We start from the raw sequence: 20,143 nt of genomic DNA on the forward strand, positions 1-20,143 counted from the left end.
TCAGCTAGACAAGCCTGAAAATAGACTGTTGCGTTCGCCAAGAAAACGGTCTGGCACATGGTAATGGGAGACTTCGTAAGGGACCCAGTCCTGAGGTGATTAAAGAAGTCCATGGTCATCTCAGGACACCGTTTTATTTTTTACTTCCAGTTTATCTGACAATTCGAGGTCTTGGTGGTAAAGGGTGAATGCGGCGCCCCGAGTGTGTAAAGTAAAGTGAAAAAGCGAAGCAAACGACAGCTCTTCATTGTAGGATCGAGTGCACCCTTATGGTTCTTTTCGTGCACACTTTGCGACACTGTTAGTGTGAAATAGCCATCGCCGTTTTTTGCCAGTATTGAAGGATTGTCATAAAAACTAATCTGATGTTCGAGAGTGGTTAGTTGGGTTACGTTCTTAAGAGGTAAATGTTTTTTTCCTTCCAGTACCCTTTGGAAGTAAAATTGAAAATAAACGCAGCTTTCGTGTTCGCGCTAAGAATGTCCCGCAGCGAACTTTGCTTGAAACTTTGATTGAGTTGCTTGCGCTATAAGTTGTGACGTTTAGGGATGTATGTTGGTACATAGCATACTGCTCAAGCGCTAGACAACTCCATGTCAATTTTCTCACTAAACAATAAATGATTTGCTCTTTAGAGAGGTTTCAACAAAACCAAGTCAACAATTTGCGAATTTTGTTACTTGAATGTACTCTGCTCATTGCTAATATGCCAGACAAAGGAAAAATGTGTGGCGAACCGTCTATATAACTTTGCCTTCTTAATAAATATTATCTCGAGAACCTGATATATGGAGTGCAGGTGGGTATACAGATGCGGGTGTTTTGCCTCCTTAGTGTGCCTATATGTGTAAGAACAGAAAAAAACTGGTGGGGCCATATAAAAAAAGAAATGAACATTAAGGAATGACGCATGCGAGTGATGCTGATTGAAGAAAGGTTCTTGCCGTCCACACAAGTGGGAGAGAGCAGGTTTAGTAGGCCAGTCATTGCGACTGCAATTAGAAGTTTGTGATCCGGATCTGAGTTTTTGAGTGATTTTCCAGAGTGACGTCGTCCGGATGTCTACATTTACACCCATGTCAATAGGCAGGTAGGGGAACATAACCTACAGTTAATGTTTGCATCCCAAAGTGAATCGGGCTTTTACCTCCAACTGCTGGACATTCATAAAGCATTAAAAAAGAGACACGTGCGATGAAGCATTCCATTTTTGTAAATGCAACGCCCTTTGACTTCGTGGAAAGTTTAGCTTCAGCTCTTTGCAGCTATATTTATCTGACATTCTGTAATTTCGATCTATCCTTCCCAAATTTATGCTCCAATCGCGACGGTTAAAACCAAATTACGACGGCTCCTAGGAGGTGTTTTGGCGACAGCGCAACCAGGTCACATCAGGTCGGATGCTCGAGATGAAAGCAACACACTGGACAGGCTTAGCCTGGCCTATCTTCCCATGACACTGTCGCTAAATACTGCACTCAGACACTTAAGACGTCAACTAAACGTCGGATATTGGTTGGATCCTCTCAAATCTCAAACATGCTACGCAGGAGTCACCTCGAAGCTCGTAAACACTTTGAGTCTCTTGTATGGTAGATGACAAGTTGAGAGTTCAGGCAGCTCCTCCCACCTCTTTCAACTTTAGCAGAACGAAAGGTGGAGAGGAGGCGACGTCCGCTCAGAACTTCGCTTTGCTAAAGGGGAAAAAGAAAGCAAAGATTCGCCGTGAAGACTTAACTGGTCAACCATTAAATGGTGGAAGGGGCTACGGGCGTTGTGTCCCAATATTCACTATACACGTACGCCGAAAAAGAAGCATAGTACACGATCATATCGGTGCATGATCTCATGACAGAACCTAAACGGTCTAGTTGGAATGCTGAGCGCCAATTAGACAAATAAGATCTACGCATAGTTTCGGAATTGCTTGCAAAGTGTCTAAAAAGGTAACAAAATTGCACTCTCATACATTTCTTTGTAGTTTCAATATATGTGCCACGTGTAATGATATGATTATTACAAGTCAGCTTGGAGAAAGACTAAACAGGACGCACTCTTAAAGCATGAAGGGTTTAGATGCAGAGTGAGGTGCACAACGTCCCGCTAGAGCTGAGCGCAAGACAGCCTTGTCTGTTGAAGTGAGCCTTGGTGGCGGCGAGTGTACGTTGGACTAAAACAGTTGACGATAGGTTTGAGCGTCAAAGTGCGAACTAATTTCTCTTGCAATGCCTCGGTTGAGCACAATACATAGTTTTCAATGACAATGCGTTGCGACGAATTTTTGTTCAGAGTTTTAGTAAAAACCAATAGCGCATTTGCAGCCGTCGCCGTAGCAGTGGAAGCTATGTCTTTGAACTCTATGGCTGTTCGCAGGAGATCTCGGTACACTAGGTCGAGACGCATTCTTCCCGAACGCCGCCCTCCCAGCAGGGCTCTTTAGTGAATGTCTCCTCAGTGTCTGACGAAGAGAAGTCCCTTAAGTGAACTCAAAATCGAGACGAAATCGACTAGGACTTTTTTACCCAACAGAGGCTTCAACGCCCATTTCTACACGTCTCAGAACTTTTTAGAAACACTGCTTTCCTACAATCACCAAGCCGCCGATAGTGCGCAGATAGCAGGAGCCAATTAACACGTTTGACCAATGTGGAGACCAGTTCGCTAGGTGGAATAGACAATAGTAAGACTTCGTCAGTCACTTCGGCTTTTTAGTAACTTCCTCCGCAACCAGCTTCCGAATTCCGAATTTGGCGTCGAATGACAGTGAAGCGCACGAAGCGTATTTTTCTCAGAGCATATAGGAGTGAAAAAAAAGTCCACACATTTCGAAATATTAGGGTCCAACCTCGACTCGACTCCGTTTCACATTATGCCTGACGGCAGCCAAGGGTAAAACCCAAAGGAGCCGTTCGAACGTCGCCAAAATGGCATGACCTCGTCGCTCGTTTTCATTGGGGCTGTCCCCGACTAAACTAATTGCGCGCAAAAATATAAAATAAAATCGCTGCAACTTGTTTAGTCGGCGACGGCAAACGCCCAAAGAGGCGCGAGGTTCGTGATGACGCACATTTGGACCTGCTTGATTGACTCCGTCATTTCGCTGCGTCAGCTGCGCTCCGACTTTGTTGGAAAACGGAAATTAGGGTAGCATATGTGACGCTGAAAGGCCCCGAAAACATGATCTGTAATGACAAAACGGCTTTCGAAACGGACGTCGTGTCATTTTAAATTTCCGTTTTCTGGATTTTTATACGGCGAGCTGAGCAAACTCATTGGCTGCAGATCGAAAATAGCATGCTTTCGACTCACAAATTTTCTGTGTTTCTTCAGCTTTCAGAGACTATAGACTAAACAAAAACTGTTTCGTGTCATCCTCTTTGTTCGCCGACAGAGCCTAGGAATGAAACTGTGAAATCTCTATTCGAGAAAGTAACCCATGCCTCTGTTGAGTAGCGGAGATATGAAATCATATGCTGTGACAAGGATGCTTAAACCTAATTTGTGAAGGCTCCTTATCTCGGTGTGCTCAGCTCGGTGCGCCTCACGTGAATTTCCTTTGTATACAGTCTGGAATCTGACGCTTTAAAGATTGCAAGTACCGCAGAAGAGATATTAAGATGCAGAACATGGGGTGCTCAAGAGCGTAATGTCATTTTAAGTTTCGTCTTTATACATAACTCTTTTTGACCAACCCTTCGGTATCACAATCGGTTGTTCCTGGTGGATCGGTAAAAAAAGTAAAACTTTAATATCTTATTTGAGCAAAAACTACACCCTCACATTGTCGTAGGAAAGTCGTGTGACTTGCCCATTACCTCGCTTTGTTATCTGTGCTGAATACAGTGAAATGAAAAAAAATCAGTAGACAGTCTATGCTTAAACAGGATGTATATCTTTCGCTGTTTCCGCTATTCAAAATTGACGTGCATTTCAATGCCGCCTCAGTATATTATAGTATACCAGGCTAATTGCACATGGAAATGAAACTATGTTATGATTTCAGTCATCTTCACAAGTTGGCTATTTCGAGCACCTTTGCTTTGGAAGGGTGGCCTGAATAAGTAGTTCAGTCTGCTGAAAGGTATACAGTGCGTGACTGACGCATAACGTCTGTAACCTATAGCTTCCAATATATCCGAATTCTCGCTGGGACCACATGGTGATGAAGGTTAAAAGAAAAACGGTTTGTAGTATTTCTTACTACAAATATGCAAATACTTTTTTAAAACGCGTGGGGCTTGGTATACCTCTTATGGAAATTAAGGTAACAGGGCTGAATTCGTGAACTATCACAGAATTTTTAAAGGCTTTCACTTTAGTTCTAGCGAACCAAATAAATTTGTCCAAAAATAGGTAATTGGGTTGTAACCAAATAAACTTGTCCAAAAATAGGTAATTGCGTTCTCTAACATTTAATAAAAAGGGCTTAAAACTTGTTCAAATTTTTCTAAAAAATAATTTAAATGGAATGAAACCACCTAAATTACCGATTATGTTACGGGGATGATATAAATTATTAAAATATATTGAGCAAAGTTTGTTCAATAAAGTGTGATACGTATCCCCTCATCATTCGTTTATCACAATCTTACCATAAATGAAGTGCAGTTTGTTTGAGCATCTTAAGGTTTTTAACCTAAAACCAGATAGAAGTAAATGTGTACCTTATGAATGTGTCAGTTGACTTAACGTACAATATATACCCTATATTTACTTAAATTTCTTGATAAGAAACAAGAATTGACAAAATCGATGGACATGTATTCAGTGTTAATAATATTCAATTTATGTGTACGATACGATAATGATGAAATTACACTCAGTGCAGTCATCTCTTCCAGGAGCAGATGTCACACTTAAGGATAACTCTTTAATAGTTTTTTTTTTCCTCCAGAATTTAAGTTTCTTAGATACACTACAATGTAGAGCTCTGCACGTCCTCGTTTTGAGGCCCGAGCCGGCCCGGACCCGAGCCTGGCTTAATCCGACATTCGTTTATTTTCTATAAAAGCATTTAAATGAATACTGAGGCAACCGAATCGGTTTGTGCGTCTGACTGTGCAAAGCTATAATTGCCATACGTTTTGCCTTCACTTTAAGGTAAGGCGTTGTTCATGTTCATCATGAAATACTTATCGCATCTAGTCCTATACCGGCATTGTTGACAGGTATTTTTTAGTTTTGTTTATTTTCCGATATGAAATTTAGTTGAGATCAAACATACAATTTAATAGAACAAAGCTTTATGTTTCTATTTAGCTTATAACTTTCTAATTATGCCCAATCATATTAGGTTTGCTTTTCATTTATTTGTATTTTTGTCGTTTTTATTTTATAAAGGAATTTGTCTAACAAGCATTAAGGTACTTAGAGTGGAAGTATTGTAGTTTTTGCAGATTTCTCTGCAAATGTAAGCCTTATATTTTTAACAGATGCCGTTTCATTTAAAACGACATTTCATAAAACTGGGTCTCAGAAAACGACTTCAGGTACAGGCCCTCAAGCAAAATATTCCTATGCACCCCACATTGTTACCAGCCACACGACCGTTCAATCAATTGACGGCAGTGTGGGCTGGCAGTAAAACGCTCTGCAAATAAATATATTTATATTTGATCATACTTAAACTTTGATCGTAAAATATTTTTGGGGTATTAAATAAAACAGAAAGGCCAGTCAAGTGTTAAGGTAGAAGATTAGACCAGAATGGTATCTAGCAAGCAATATTAATAATGCATGACGTTGAGGTTAGGCTTAAACGCCGAAATTACCATTTTTACACATAGCCACACCGATTTGGGTGCCTTAGGCTTTATTTTATCGCGTCAGCAAAAAGTTAAAAAAAAACGAAGTGCGATTAAATCAACAGCAATGTAAAGGGATGGGTAAATATTAGAAAATTACAAAGAGTACCAATGTTTTTCGTCGCAAAGAGCAGTATTAAATGATGGGGAAGTTAATTTTTATATTTAAATGAATAGAACTCCAGTGTACATCCCAGGAATAGGACCATCTGCGTATAGCGTTTACTAAACGGTACTATTATACATTCGCACGATCTGAACGCAATCACTGAAAACCGCTTGCTCTCTGATTTCAGTGCCTGGATGTGGGTTCCACAGGGTTTGCATAAAAACACATACAAAAGTGGATGTAGAAATAGCCCAAGTAATGGGAATGCAATAAACAATATTAACGTATTTCATTTATATGTTGGCTACATTGCATGTCTAAATAGTTATCTTTACTCTAAAACTTCTGTTGTGAGCATCCATTCAGACAACAAATACCACAAGTTTGACATGTTGTTTTGAATTTATGCCAGCCAATTAAACTGCTCAGACATATTGCAAGCACAAAATTTGATTTTTACCCTTCTACACCCTTAGATGTATTGTCAAGCGAAAAAACAAAAAGGAAAATAAAATTGAACCCGGTTTTGTGTTCTACGGACAAGGGGCTAATATATATAATTGGGGGGGGGGGGGGGAATCAAAAGATCCACATTGACAGGCGTGTGGGATTTCGAAGCACAGCAGGTTAGTAGATTACCTTTAAAGTAGGGCCCCGGACGGTGGGTCCTACGGTTTGTGTGTCGGTGGGGAAAGTTTGCTGCTGCTAGCGCTCAGAGAGATTCCAACGCAGGGAACGCTTCAGCGTGCCCTACCATGTCTCGCGCCCTGTAACATTAAGCAATATAGCTAAGGTGCAATGTGGTAGATAAAAATCGTGAATTAAATGGCAAAATAAAAATCACAGGAAGATCTATTGGTTGATCCCTGGGGAATTCATCAGCATGACGTTTGGGAAACGCCAAACACGTCTCCCTTTGGGAAACGCTAACGCTGACCCCTTTACTTTTTTGTGTTTGCTTTTTCAATTTTTCCCTGCCTCTTTTTGGCTTCGTTGGGGAGTCAGTGTGAGCATTCCCCCCAAAAGGGCGGAGAGGGACTTTGTGAGGCCTTTTCCGAGGGTCATGTAACGCATTCCCTAAAAATCCACCAATGGATCTCTTTTTCTTTCGTCGCCTACTTAGATTAGCGCCAGTACTTGGTTCACACTTCATTTGATAGCGCAAACCAAGGCATACGCGCTCCGCACACACGCAAGCTCAGACTCGCCGCACCATCCGCGCTCCAATTGGCTTCCGCCCCGTGACGTCGCCTCCCTCTCGCCTTTGTCCTTCACTTCGCTTCTCCTCTCTACGAGGCGCCCTTCCCTTTTTACGGCTTTGTCCACAGACGGACGCCGTCAGCTTTTCCCTGTCATGTGGGTACTAAGGCTAACGCATTAATAGAAACACGATCTATCACATTGCGTTCTGTCGAGCTATGTTAATGCTTCCTATCGAATCTTGTCGGAGTCTGATTTCTTTCTGGAAGAAAAGAAATCGTATGCCTTTTTGTCTGGTGTTGTTATTGTAACAACCTGGTACACAGCAGGTGAAGCCATCCATTGTAAACCGTTGGCAGAAACCATATCAAAAGTTCCTTGCTAACCCAAAAACTTCCAAATCCCGAGCATACAACGCGCGCTGACACGACCGGAGTATGGATGAGTACAGGCACGAGAATGGCACCACGACAGCGGTGGCGTCGCGCAACTCTTGGTGAAATATTTCTCTATGACGGACGCTTATAGACCTTTGAATCGCTTATCACCCGGGGGGAAATGCTGAGTGAATGGAGAGTTTTAGTATTGCGTATAGGAGCAAACGCAAGCCCCTAAGTTAACGTTAACGATGCGTCCTCCAGACTGCGCATGCGCCATGCGTACAAACTGCAGCGAGCTATGCGTACGTACGCTCGCTAACGATTTTTCCGAGCGTACGTAGCAATCCCCTGCGTGCCATTCTCGTTGCTCTCGTCGCGCACGGGAGAGCGCGAGACTACTCTAGTTTGAAAAATGGCGGCGGTTAGGCAAACCAGTCCAAGTGCTACGCTCGTTGTAAGGGTTCACTTTACCATTGAAGATGACGTCAACCTTGTGGAAGAAAGAGAATGAAGAAGAAGGGAAAAGGGCGAGGCTCGTGGCGGGCGAAGACACGCGGAGTTCGGAGCTGGAGACAGGCGAAAAGGCCGGTGCCGAGTAAGGCCTCCGGTAGAAAACCCGGACCACTAGACAGCCTTGGCCCTCCTCTTTATTGGACTCTGAACTTCAGTACAAATTAAACTTGTTCCCAATGGCAGCGCTTCCCCGGGTGACTTCCTCGGAGTGAGTGGAACTCGGCCTGCTCGGGCGGTACTGACAAGCGACCCACAACCTCCTCAAAGAAATCAACGCAACGGATCCTTTCGAGCGCCCACGAAGATCGGTGTCAACAGCCAAGAACTTTGGCGACGCCGTCGAACCCAAAAAGGTGTTTACCGTGCAGTCGGTGCGCGAGCGGTGCAACTTATTTCTTGCATACTTCCAAGCAAATGACGAGGCAAACATAAGTATATATGGGTCTCACAACCAACTGGAGCGAACGATAGATCGAACTGCTGGTCGCACAGTCCTAAAGAAAGACAAAACGCGGTCACAAGAGGCCACTGGAAAGAGATTTAGGCCCTTCGTAGCAAAGCGAGGAGATTCGCGGTGTTGGATTGGCTTGACCGAATTCCCACCTTAGATTGTTTGAAGCAGTTTGCAGGAGCACATCTAGATGGCGCTGCCAGTCTTTACGTATGCGTTTGCCTTCCAGTATACTAAAAGTGCGCGTTCAACGCGCTCCGTAACGTTCCGTCACGTTCCGTCGACAGCTTGCGTGCATCGTACGCAGTGCTGGCGAAGGGTTTTTACGTTATTCTAAAACTCTCTATAGATCTGTCGACGTATGCGCAGTGTCTGATGTACCGCACAGTTGGGCAACAGCGCATGCTCAGAAGGCGTTCCACAGCTCATCAAACAAAGATGGCGGCGTGCAGATGGCGATTTTCGCAAAGGTCTATAGACCCGTTTCGATATACTGCCATCTGTTGGTAACTGTGGAATCTCTGCACAATAGTGGACTAAGACCGCAACGTCATTGCGCACTTCATGAGTTTGATTGGATTAAAAGGCAAAACACAACCACAGAACAACAAAAAAAGGCGATGAACGCATTGACGTTGCACTTTCGAAGCGGATTGATTGGCTCGTTGACTCCTAGCCTTGTCGCGCTCCGACGTTCGCTATCTTATGCAATGAAGTGCACGTTTCACGAAGTCAGTAGTTTCGTTATGGTAGAGTGAATCCGTTTTCTAATAATCGACACCTGACTTTCGAAAGTGGTTTATTGCGGAGAAAGCGCAGTGGTAACCGAGCTTTCGTTTGCACGTCAAAAGAGCCTGAGGTGGTCCAAATTAATTGTCAGTCTTCCGCTGGGCCGTGCCAGATACCCGTCGTTGGTTTGGCACGCAAAACCCCTAATTTGACTTTTTTTTTGCTTGAGGGGTATCGCTGCATTGAACCCAGGAAGAGGCAGGAAAGTTAGACGCACAAGAAACAAACAGCATTGCTTGATGCTGCATGGTTGGAGCAATGACAACAGTGCTGCATGATTATAACTTTCAAACATTGAAAACATACAGATATATATACCACCCAGACGTCCTACCTGTTTGGATTGTTCGCTGTCTTGTTTTCTTTTATTAATTAAAGGTTTTAATATATAATCGTAATTAATCTGAGTGCCAAATATTCTTCCGCAGAGAATATGTGACTGATCCATCAGTAATACGAAATGAGGATGGACAAAAACAGGAGACGGGACACTGCGCAGCTCGAGAGAAGCGTTCAAAACAGGGTAAACTAAAAAGGAAGCCTGCGCCGTGTGTCGTTTCCCCTGTTATTTGTTCCACGTTGTTTCGTGCATTGTCACTGCTAAGCGCAATCAGACTCTTACAACCCCCTTTCCTGATGCGTGGTTGGCATTTTAGCTTAGTAACAGGCACAGTATTGAACAACTACAGCAATTATTCTTCCATTTGGCAGATTTGATATTTGACGGTTGATCCAGAAGTTGGTAAACAATGGCCTTTCTGCCTAAATATTTCTACGCGACATTTGTGCACATAGGCATCTACGCAGAAAAGCATACATAGTAGCAAATGCATTAAAATACGCCTACTTGCATTCCCTACTGTACATGCTTCACTAGCTCTGGTGCCTAGTAGCACAGATGTCGCGTGGCAATATATCAGCAGTTAGAACATATTTTGCCTATTGCCTGTTTTAACTTCAAATATTGCATGTAATAATTGCAAAATTGAGAAACGAGAGAAAATATAAAACTAGGTAACTAAACCAGAGAAAATGTTTTCTTGGGCTTTTACAGCGATTCACCGAAGAAAGGGTAAAAGCACAGGCGAGCTGGTAAAGAACTTCCATCGTAAACCGGAGACACGGAAAAATAAAAAAAAACGGACAAAACAACAACAAGTGATTGCTCTCACGGAACTTGTAAGTTGGTAGAAATTATCGTTCCTCTTATTTTTTCTCTACTAGACTTAACGAATTTTGTTATTTTACATAAATGTTTTGTGCTGAGATATTACTGTGATTGGTTTAACAGAACTTGTGATTTGACATAAGTTTTCTCTGCTGGGATTGTTCTGTAACTGCTTTCACATAACTTGTGATTTTACATAAATCTTCTTTTAGCGAAAAACAACATATACATTAAATAACAAAACAAAAAGAGCTTTAGTGGAGTTTTCTGGCAAGGGAGCTGCCAGACAATCGCTGTTTTTTTTACACAACGTTTTTTTTTTTACTTTGGACGATGGCTTTCCGTTTTTTCTTGGTGGTGTCCGGCCTTTCCGCGCTGTGTGTGGTGTGGGCCGAAGCTCATGGGTTCGCTCGGTTCTCGGGTGTATCCTCTGGGGCCTCTGGGCACTCTCGAGTTTGCTTTTGCGTCCTACACGGTTGTTCAGCACAATGCTGCTCGAGCCTCTCTAGGAGTCCATTCTTTCGCCGGAGTGCCCGAGTGTGCAGTCTATTCGCAGTGATATGTTCATTTCGTGGAGTACCCGTTTCGCAACTCCAGTTTGTCACATCCGTTTGCTTGGAGATATGATTGCCTCTCTGTATTCAGAGTACGCCCCCCCCCCCCCCCCCCCCCCCGTGAATTTATGTAAATGGTTATTTTCGACAAAGACCACTTAACCATTTAAACAACATCAACGAACTTCGATGGACCTCAAGCGAAAATTTGTATGAGTTAAATTTCACTCAACTGAAAGTCATATACAAAAATGGGCTTTTCCCGAGGAATTTAACAAAAGTACGTTCAGATAAAGACTTTGTTCAACTCGAGTTTGTTGAAGTGGTATTCCGCTGTAGAGAGTTCAATATCCGCGGCTAGTTACGTATAATAAATGCTTAACACATTCAAGTTAAATAAAATGAACAACTAGAACAATTCTAGGTGAAATGTCTTTGAAGATCTTTATTGCAGTTCTGGTAAACTTTCACTCCATGGATTTTTTACTCTAGGGCATAGTCGTTCTCCACATATGTGTGGGCGGGCGAATCTTCGGGGCACTCTTGCTTCGTGACGCAGTTCTTTGCCTCGTCGCGGTAGTAACCTGGAGAGAGGGTTGATTACACATTTGAGTTATTAAGCTCTGATCGACAAATGATGAAGAGCAAAAATGGAAAAGGCAATACCCCCCAGATAACACAATGTTTTTGAGTTTTATAACATCATCATATTGTCTGCTGTTATGAATCTTTACTACAGCTTAACGAAATCCAGAAGCGAGAAAAATACAGATCTTCTGTCACCTATGAATCTTCAAGATATACTGACGGAAAGTAGGCATGATACCAGCCAGTCACAACTTATCGCCTGTCGCCACATTGGCGTCGGTGTATATTGAAGATAAAATCTGTATATGTGACGGAATGCCTGTATTTTTCCTATGTCGGTCCTATGTAAAGCTGGAGTATATAATTTTAACCACTAATTCTCCCGTTTTTTGGGTCGTTCCCGCATTAGTTACCCTTCCTGTATTTTTGCGCTTTTAGATGTTTATTTCGGTGACTGACCATTCTGAAGGCGATAGCACATATAATGTTTTTGGGTCTAAACTTAGTATCAGCCCGTCGCAGCGATTCGCACCCCCAAAGGCATTGCGAGAAAGCAGACGCTCGAATTTTTTTTAGTTTAGAAAAATAAATATAAGAAACTACAGAGTATTTTAATTATTTTTTAGTTGCCACCAGTTTTTGGAAGGTCAAAGCGGCGTTTTATTTTAGGTTTAATTATACTTGGTTGGTGAAGATTCTGGATAAAGTATAGATAATGTACACATACCGCGTTGGCAAAAGCAGCCAGACACACAGTCGGCGGTACAGGCAGGTCCGACTCGTGGCCGTTCGCAGGTCGCTTCGGCACAGGAACTGCTCGTGCACGATTTGAAGATTTCGTTTTCGCCGCATCGGTGGGGGTGACTGGTAGGAATGTACAGTCCTCCTGCGAAAAAACATAGCGCACAAACTGATGAGGATTAGGAGTTATGAATGTTTGCAAGCAGCCACGCTTCTGAAGCTTGCCTGGCCGATGCGTGGGGAAAACGCTTTGATGGGGCACGAGTGCGGCAACCCAGGGCACGCCCTAGCAAGGTTAGGAGGCATAAACTACCGCCCGTTAACAAAGTGTATAGCAAGTAACATCCATCCATCCACGGAGACTCGACGACCAGAAAACCTGCACACACCGACGGCAATGCGTCGATCGAGCTGCGTCAAAAGTGCATGGTAACGGTACTTATAGCCTTCGTGCGCTTTGCTCTCAGCGCTTAAACCTATTAGGCACCGAAAGGAAGCACATAGTTCATGGGAACTCAATATGTGTAATCGGTTTAGCCGGGAATAGCTAATGCATAAAGACGAATAGCGCCGTGACGATGGGCTTTTGACGCTGCGTGACTGGCTCTATCGGATTGCAGCGTCGACTGCTCTTGAGCCGAAACAGAGCTTAATGAATTCCCCTGTCATTTGCTGTTTGGTGAAAAAAAAAGAAACGGAAAATTCCTGTTTTTTGTGCGCACCCTAACTCAACCTCAGCCGAGTAAATTCACCGTACCGTACGCCATCGGACCCACACTTCCGACAAGAGCAATGCGGGTTGCGAGTCGTCTGCTTTTTCTGCAGTGGTTGCGGCGACGTCAGAATGACGCCGACTTCTGAATGGGTACGATTTTAAGATACTGGGTAGACCTGAATGCAAGCTTCCTTGAGGTCCCACTATACCTCAAAGAGCCAATCAGAGCTCGACGTTCTGACGTCACTGTAACACCTGTTGAAGAAGCAGACGACTCGCTATCCGCATTGCTCTTGTCTGAAGTGTGGGTGCGATGGCGTACGGTACGGTGAAAAATGGAGGAAAAAGGTAGCAACGGCGCATTTTCCTCCCTGCTACTGATGCGCCCCCAAGTGGACACGAGAAGAAGGAAGAAACGAGACGTTTTTCTACTTCTCCAGGCAGACGGGAGAAATATTCCGCCCTCCCGACTCAACTTCTTTCGGTTTCGTTTTTCGAGCACGTCCCACAAGTTGTTTAAAAAAAGTTGTTGAGTTGATTGAGCTTCAGTGACAGCGAAGGCCGCCATTAATTCCGTCTCCCAGTATGAACGTGCAAAGCATTTAGGTTGCATTGACGTTTTTCCCACTAATTTTTTCAAACGAGCAAACGAAGCGGCTAGAAACAGCGAAGTTCTGGAGCAGTGCCAGCAGCGCTACGTGTTCACTGGGCTAAGATGGTCATTTCCGGATTGCGGAACCCACGTGGAACCATGTGAGCCAGGCGAAACGATTTGTCTGCACTGGTTGTGTCGACGGTGACGACGTTATGAAAATCGCGGAAACCGCGTCCAAGACAGGCAGGTTTTGCTGCCGGGTGCCTGGGTGCCTTCTGTGCTGTGTTCGGTTCTGTTTTCCGATGCCGAGTGCCAACTGGCAGTCAATGTGATTCTGTACTTTTGCGTGTCATCAACATTGCAGCAGCATCGCGATGGCAGTGTTGTGGGTTGTGAACATAACACGGGAATTATCACCGATGTGGCCGTGTGTTCGCGTTTCAGTTGTCTAAACACAAGATGAGCTGTCGGGCATTGATGTTACTGCTCTGGTCGTGATCGGAAGGGGCGGAGTGTCGCAGGTTGACATTCTGCTTTATATTAAAGAGTTTAAGACCACTTGAGGTATTAGGTGCGATCGATCGACGTGCGGATAGTCATGTTTGAACACTGGTCTGAATTGTAGCTTCCATTGTACAGTGGCCAATGTGACTGCCGGTTGTCTCCCCCTGAGAGCGATTGCTCCCTGGAGAAAGGACTGAACAGCATGAATATTTGACGGAAAGTATGTATATTTACAGCTTGAAATTTTAGCATAAAACTGCTAGGTAAAAATTGAAAACAAAGCTATCCTTTATTTTGCTGTTTAAATATGCTACGGTTCCTGGAGAAACTGCCCTCCAAGTTGCGCGCTGAGATGTGTGCTAGAAGGTTTCGAGCTCGCCGCGGCGTAGCTCCGTACACTTAACACCTGCTGCAAGTAGCGGCTTTGACTGCATTCAAGTTGATCGAAAAGCGAATTTTCTGACAGTGAAGCATCACTTCCAGCAGAGTGAATATCCGCTCTACAGAGATTAATTCAAGACGACAATTGCAGCCGTGCGCGAACAGCAGAAATAGAAAAGCAAACACCACAATAAAAATACTGGCTAAGACGTGCCGTGCGGGGAAACAGACGCATGGCTTGGAATCGAATTGGAGCGGCTTGACTAATTGGCTTTCAAATAATTACGGCATGAGCGTTTACTTTTTATTAAGAGATTCATCCCCTGAGCCGTTCACATACTCTCAGAGGTATGGCATTGCTTGAACATTCTGGGAATAGTTTCTATTGATTAGGAGGTCACCGAGAAATTCCGTACGTTCAAAACGACCAGTATAAAAGTCGGAAACGCAGATCTCGGAAGTGGTGATCGGGTTCGTGTGCTATTGTATTGTCGTTTTTTTTATGTACCGTGAATGTGTATGCGCTCAATGTTCAGATAGTGTTTGTAGTATGCGTGCTGTTTCTTAATATGAGCATAATAAGGGTTCTCGAAGATCCCGAAGCGAAATGGCGGCGGAAGCAAATAAAATATTTCTTGTAGACCATAAATACCTACGTACTTCCAATTACTCTGCTTGAACCTGCCATCTGGTGAAAAGCGATTTAAACTTCTTTCACGTTACGCGATTTCTGGTTACTGCGCAACAGCGGTTTCGAAGTTTCTCCCTTTGAGAGCGGCTTTTAGTTTCGCGAATTGCTTTATCATTCCTCCATGATGTGCCGTTGACGAAGGAATTGTGACTCGTGGAATAGCAAAGATAAGACGTGAAGTGCGCGCAGTGACTGGGTATCGGTGTATCTGTTTAACATGGCAGTGATGACTACGAGACGACTGAGTAACTGCTTTTGAAACGGAAGTCTCTTTGCCTGCGGGGGCAAGCTGGCTTCGGAAATAAACACAGTTCAAGGAAAGCTCGTGTTTCGCTCTGATTTGCTGCACCTCTCGTCTCGTACAAGAGACGTAGCGTCCTTGTTAAGCCTTATTGAGCTCGACTTGCTCAATCCGGGGCCGCCATAATGCGATGCAGGCGACGGAGGAACCTTTGCTCTCCTGTTTTAGGGACGAAAGTTTCTCGCTTTATGTAGGAACATAGGTTACAAGACCGTTCTTCCCTTTAGGAAGGCCTATAGCTACCCTTTTTTCTAAGAGACTAGACTTGTTTGCAATATGTCCAGCGCCGTCGGCGGTGCCAAAAGGAATGCCGGCAACCTCAACGTTACTGGATTTGCTCAGTTACGGAACTCCCCATAGACTCTGCTTGCACCAGCAGATCCCCCCCCCCCCCCCCCCCCCCCATTCCTTTTCCGTCACGGCTCACCTCCCGCCGTTCGGCGCGCTGCCGGTTTGTGGAGGACGGCTGCTATGGTAATGCTGCCTAGTCTATGGAATACGCATGTTTTGACGCACAGCGTCTAGATGGCACTTCACCTACCCGTTTTGAAAGGAAATTCTAGGTGGCGGGAGTTCCACAACTGACAACTGAGCTAATCTAGTAACGTTGGTTCAAATCGGGTGGTAGCTGACAATGGAGAGAGAGAGAGATGGCGTTGAAGAAAGGGGAAAACGTCGGTCATTACGCGCCTCTGCTGCGTCGTGCGACGATTGTGGAAACGCGGCCGAGCTGGCGAATGCTTGCGAGCAACTGCCGTATTAGACATGATTAAAATAGCGCAAACTTGACAAGGACAACAAAGCAGGCACACGTACAACAGAACTGGCGCTTAAGCGCCAGTTCTGTTGTACGTCTGTTGTACGCCTTTTTTGTTGTCCTTGTCAAGTTTGTGCTATTTTAATCATGTCTAGTAAGAACCAACTAGCCCAAACAAAAGTCGTTTCACAACTGCCGTATGTTTGCGAGCAACTGCACTACCCACCTCTCTCTTCATTGTGGCGTGGCAGATGCGAGGGCACAATGAGGGGGCCTACAGGAGTTTGCGCGAGTCTTGGGATTTTCGTGAAGTTTCTATTGGTGTCGAATTAAGTACGTTGTAGACCTTGCTGAACTTAACTATAGTGCACCACTCTTTGTTTGTTCGGTGTTTCTTTGGGAACGAATCTGCTTAGCGAAGTTGAACGCGGTGTGATTACACCAGGAGAAAGCATCTGAGTATTAAAACGCTACAAACAAAGGATGAACAAAAGTTTTAGAATAAGGGACCCAACATCTTGGGCACTCCGAGCAGCTTGGGGCCTCCCACAGGGTTTACGCAGAACTCCGTCTATGCGACGTGCGATGCCCCAAGCTATTCGATGGACCCAAAGCTTTGGGGAACATTTATTCTAATAATTCATAATCACTTGTACCGTTGGAAACAGTAAGAGGCTGAACACCTACTTTGGTTCTTGGTAGGTTCACGGCTCACATTTTCTCATTAATTTTCAATCTGTCAGGTGATACGTAGGTTAGGGCCCAAAACTGTGCATCTCTAATGTTCGCCGGGAAAACACATTGTTCAAAACGTTTTGCATAAGTACAAAAGCGTAGTCGTCTGTTCACTTTCATATCTTTCGCGATAGAACACAACCGAGAAAGTTAGAATAGATTCGTTTTACTGAAAGAGTATTGAAAAACGGCAAGTTTTATCCGCCACGCGTGCGCCCAGAAGCCCGCTTGACCACACTGATGGCTTTAAGGCCATACTATTCTTTGCAAGAGAACAAAAGTGAAATGGAGACTGCTCTCTGTTCGTACTAACTGTGGCGCGTTTGGGAATATTTTGTTTCAGCATACTAGGGTAACTTGCGAGAAGAATGCGCGGGGAGGAGCTTCAGTTGTTCAACCTCGAGCTCGAGCTTCCAACTTTCGACAACACATCGACCGTCTCGTCCACCTCAAGCTCGCGCGCGCTGCCAATGCACCGCGAAGGGCATTTTGTGCGTGCTTACCATCTCGGTGATAATGCCAGAAACTATTCGAAACGGAACAGATGCAGAAGAGTGTCGGCTGGAATGTCTAACAGGATACCTCCACGGTACTTTAAGAAGCATGGTCCATTGAACCTGAACCTGAAGTTGAATTGGTTTATTTGAGCACTATTGTGCTGAAGGCACCAGACAGAAAGCTTCCGCAAAGTAGCTTGACTTGGTCTGGTTCCCCTACACCTACAGAACACGGCAATAAAAACACTATACAATATAATTTTTCTGGTGAAAACACACGAGTACATCTTCTTTGTTTTGTTAAACAGTGAATATCAACGCGGTCTATAGTAAACCTGTTAAGCGAACGACGAAGGTTATTAGCAATTGATTGCAGTGCATAATTGGTACGAAAATGAGGCCCATTGCAGAACTCTCTGTGGCGGAGTTGGATAGAAGTTTCACGTTTTGTCAAGTGGGATAAATTACACAAAAGAAATACTCCCCGGTTGAAAATCAACAAGAAAATAGTGAACGGTACTTGTATACACAAGCGATTCTCATGACGTTGCAGTTAAAAAAAAAATTAGTGAATCGGTATGAGTGTCGTGACGCACTTTTGCCATAATACGCAGATTTTTTTTTTCGTTCTTTTTGGAGAACCAGAAGTTTGTTAACATAACATTAATTCGTTTTACCCATGCCAAATGACAATAGTTAATTTGTGAGTTAAACAGAGTGTGATACATTTGCATTTTAATATTTACAGTCCACAAAGAGCGACAGTACATATTACCCCAACCAATTCTGACAGTTTCGTATCTAAGTATCTCGTTATCATCCAATTGCATATGATCTAAAAAATTATACTTAACATTTTGTGCAGTTTGACTATTCCAGTATGGTCCGTATCAATGTTTAGACACTTGTCTGTCATTTAACATATATGTCAATTCCATTGTCGACGCCTCTTTCTATACGTTGGGTGTCATATCCAGAATTACACGGGAGCTTCCCATGTCGGCCTGTATTGTGCAGTTATACTTTTCATTAATTACGTCTAAGCTGGAGTTTTCCTGTGCTGTGTGGAATTCTATTGGGCGTACGCACCAAGAGTCGATTAAAAATGTCCAGAAACAGTCCGGTCGCACTGTTTACTTTGAATTTAGAAGACCTTTAGAACGAGCGATTCTTCGACTTTGAGGGCCAGACGACGGGACTGTGATCTCGTATTTTATTTTTTCAAATGCCTTCCCGGAGTCATTGCTTGCCCTGAACTAACTTCGGCGATAGATATTCATGTTCCGAGAAGATATTTGCGAATTTCTCTTCCATTTTATGTCGCTGAGCTCTTCCGAACCTGCCCCATGACACGCATTCAGACCTTGTATAATACTTTCGATGCTTCCTGCCGTGACGTTTTCAACCCATCTTTTGCAGCGTTCAAGTTGTGTCCTACAATTCTATTAATTGTAACCGGTATTTTGTAGCGTTCAAGTGTTCTTTCGTCAATCTATAGAATTAGTCTTCCTTTTTGCTGTGTGTTAATTGTGCATAATTACAAAGGCGAAAGCTGTTCATGAGCACAAAAGATGAACAAATGACTGACTGTTGAATAATTACTAGTGATGTGCTTATTTGCAGGTGTAAAAAGAAATCTATCTTCCCACTAGAATATATAAAACAATTTTCCCGTGCTCACGCACTGTAGTTTGCCACAAAAGCATGACCAGGTGATTCATCCGTTTCACAAAAAGAACGAAGTAGCAACCAGCCCCATTAAAAGTTGCGAAATAAAAACGGATCATTTCTACCACTCAGTACGCAGCTTGGCTTTTTCGAGAATAAAGGGAAAAAGTCGAGATTGTTTCAGCAATCCAGGCAATTTCTTTTACGAAACAAAAAGCAAAAGCAAAGTGCAAGGTTATTCGTCATTATTTTGTATCCTGGCTAAATTAAACAAGCCAAACGCCCACAATCTTTTTTTTAATGTTCGCACTAAAGGTTTTTTTTTTTTATGTGGGCCCATAGGAAAGTTATGATCCTTGTTCCGACTTTTAGTTTACTCCGGTTTGCTCTACAATATCTTCAACAAAACGTATGCATCAATTATAGGCATTTTGGGGCAAAATAACACATGACGGACCATAAAAAAAAACATGTTTTGAAATTCAATTAAAGAATGCTAGATCCATTTAACCCTCATTGATTTTCTGACAGAAAAAAATAATATTAGGATTACTTACCATCGTACTGTTCCGGGCGCGCAGAGGCCAGGGCCAAGTAGCTCAACAGAGCGACCACAACAATCTTCCACATGGTCGTAGTTTGTGGAAGGAGATAGTCAACGTCTGGAGACGAACTGCGTCCTATATTTATAAGGGCCCCCGAAGGGGCCTTTTTGAAAATGGCGAGCAGAAAAGAAAAAAAAAGAAAACCTGAAAGAGGGGTTAAAGTCTAACCCTGAACGCGGCACCACACTTACTTCCACGCGAACACACGCACAAACAGACACACAAAGAAAACCAAAACAGCGGTACTTGCAATTTTTTATCCCGATGTTGGCATGTGGTCAAGTTTGAAAACAGTGCTGCGAGAGCTTTATCAAAGTTACTTCAGAGGTGAGTATCGGCTGTTACCTCTTGAAGGGCCACTTTATTGTACGATTCAAGGTTTCGCTGGTCTGATAAT

General features: G+C 43.6%; 1 protein-coding gene across 1 annotated transcript; it reads right to left on the minus strand.

Moving 5' to 3' along the window:
• Positions 1-11,386: 11,386 nt before the first annotated feature.
• LOC8028030 (chymotrypsin-elastase inhibitor ixodidin) lies at positions 11,387-19,836 on the minus strand. The gene is made up of 3 exons (XM_029977619.3): positions 19,699-19,836; positions 12,284-12,442; positions 11,387-11,552 (listed from the first exon to the last, which is right to left on the minus strand). The coding sequence occupies exons 1-3, from the start codon at positions 19,769-19,771 to the stop codon at positions 11,452-11,454; spliced, it is 333 nt and encodes a 110-aa protein (XP_029833479.3). The 5' UTR covers positions 19,772-19,836; the 3' UTR covers positions 11,387-11,451.
• Between the last annotated feature and the right edge of the window lie 307 nt (positions 19,837-20,143).

Source organism: Ixodes scapularis, unplaced genomic scaffold, assembly GCF_016920785.2.
Source record: "Ixodes scapularis isolate PalLabHiFi unplaced genomic scaffold, ASM1692078v2 PGA_scaffold6__148_contigs__length_123643588, whole genome shotgun sequence".
NCBI classification, from domain to species: domain Eukaryota; kingdom Metazoa; phylum Arthropoda; class Arachnida; order Ixodida; family Ixodidae; genus Ixodes; species Ixodes scapularis.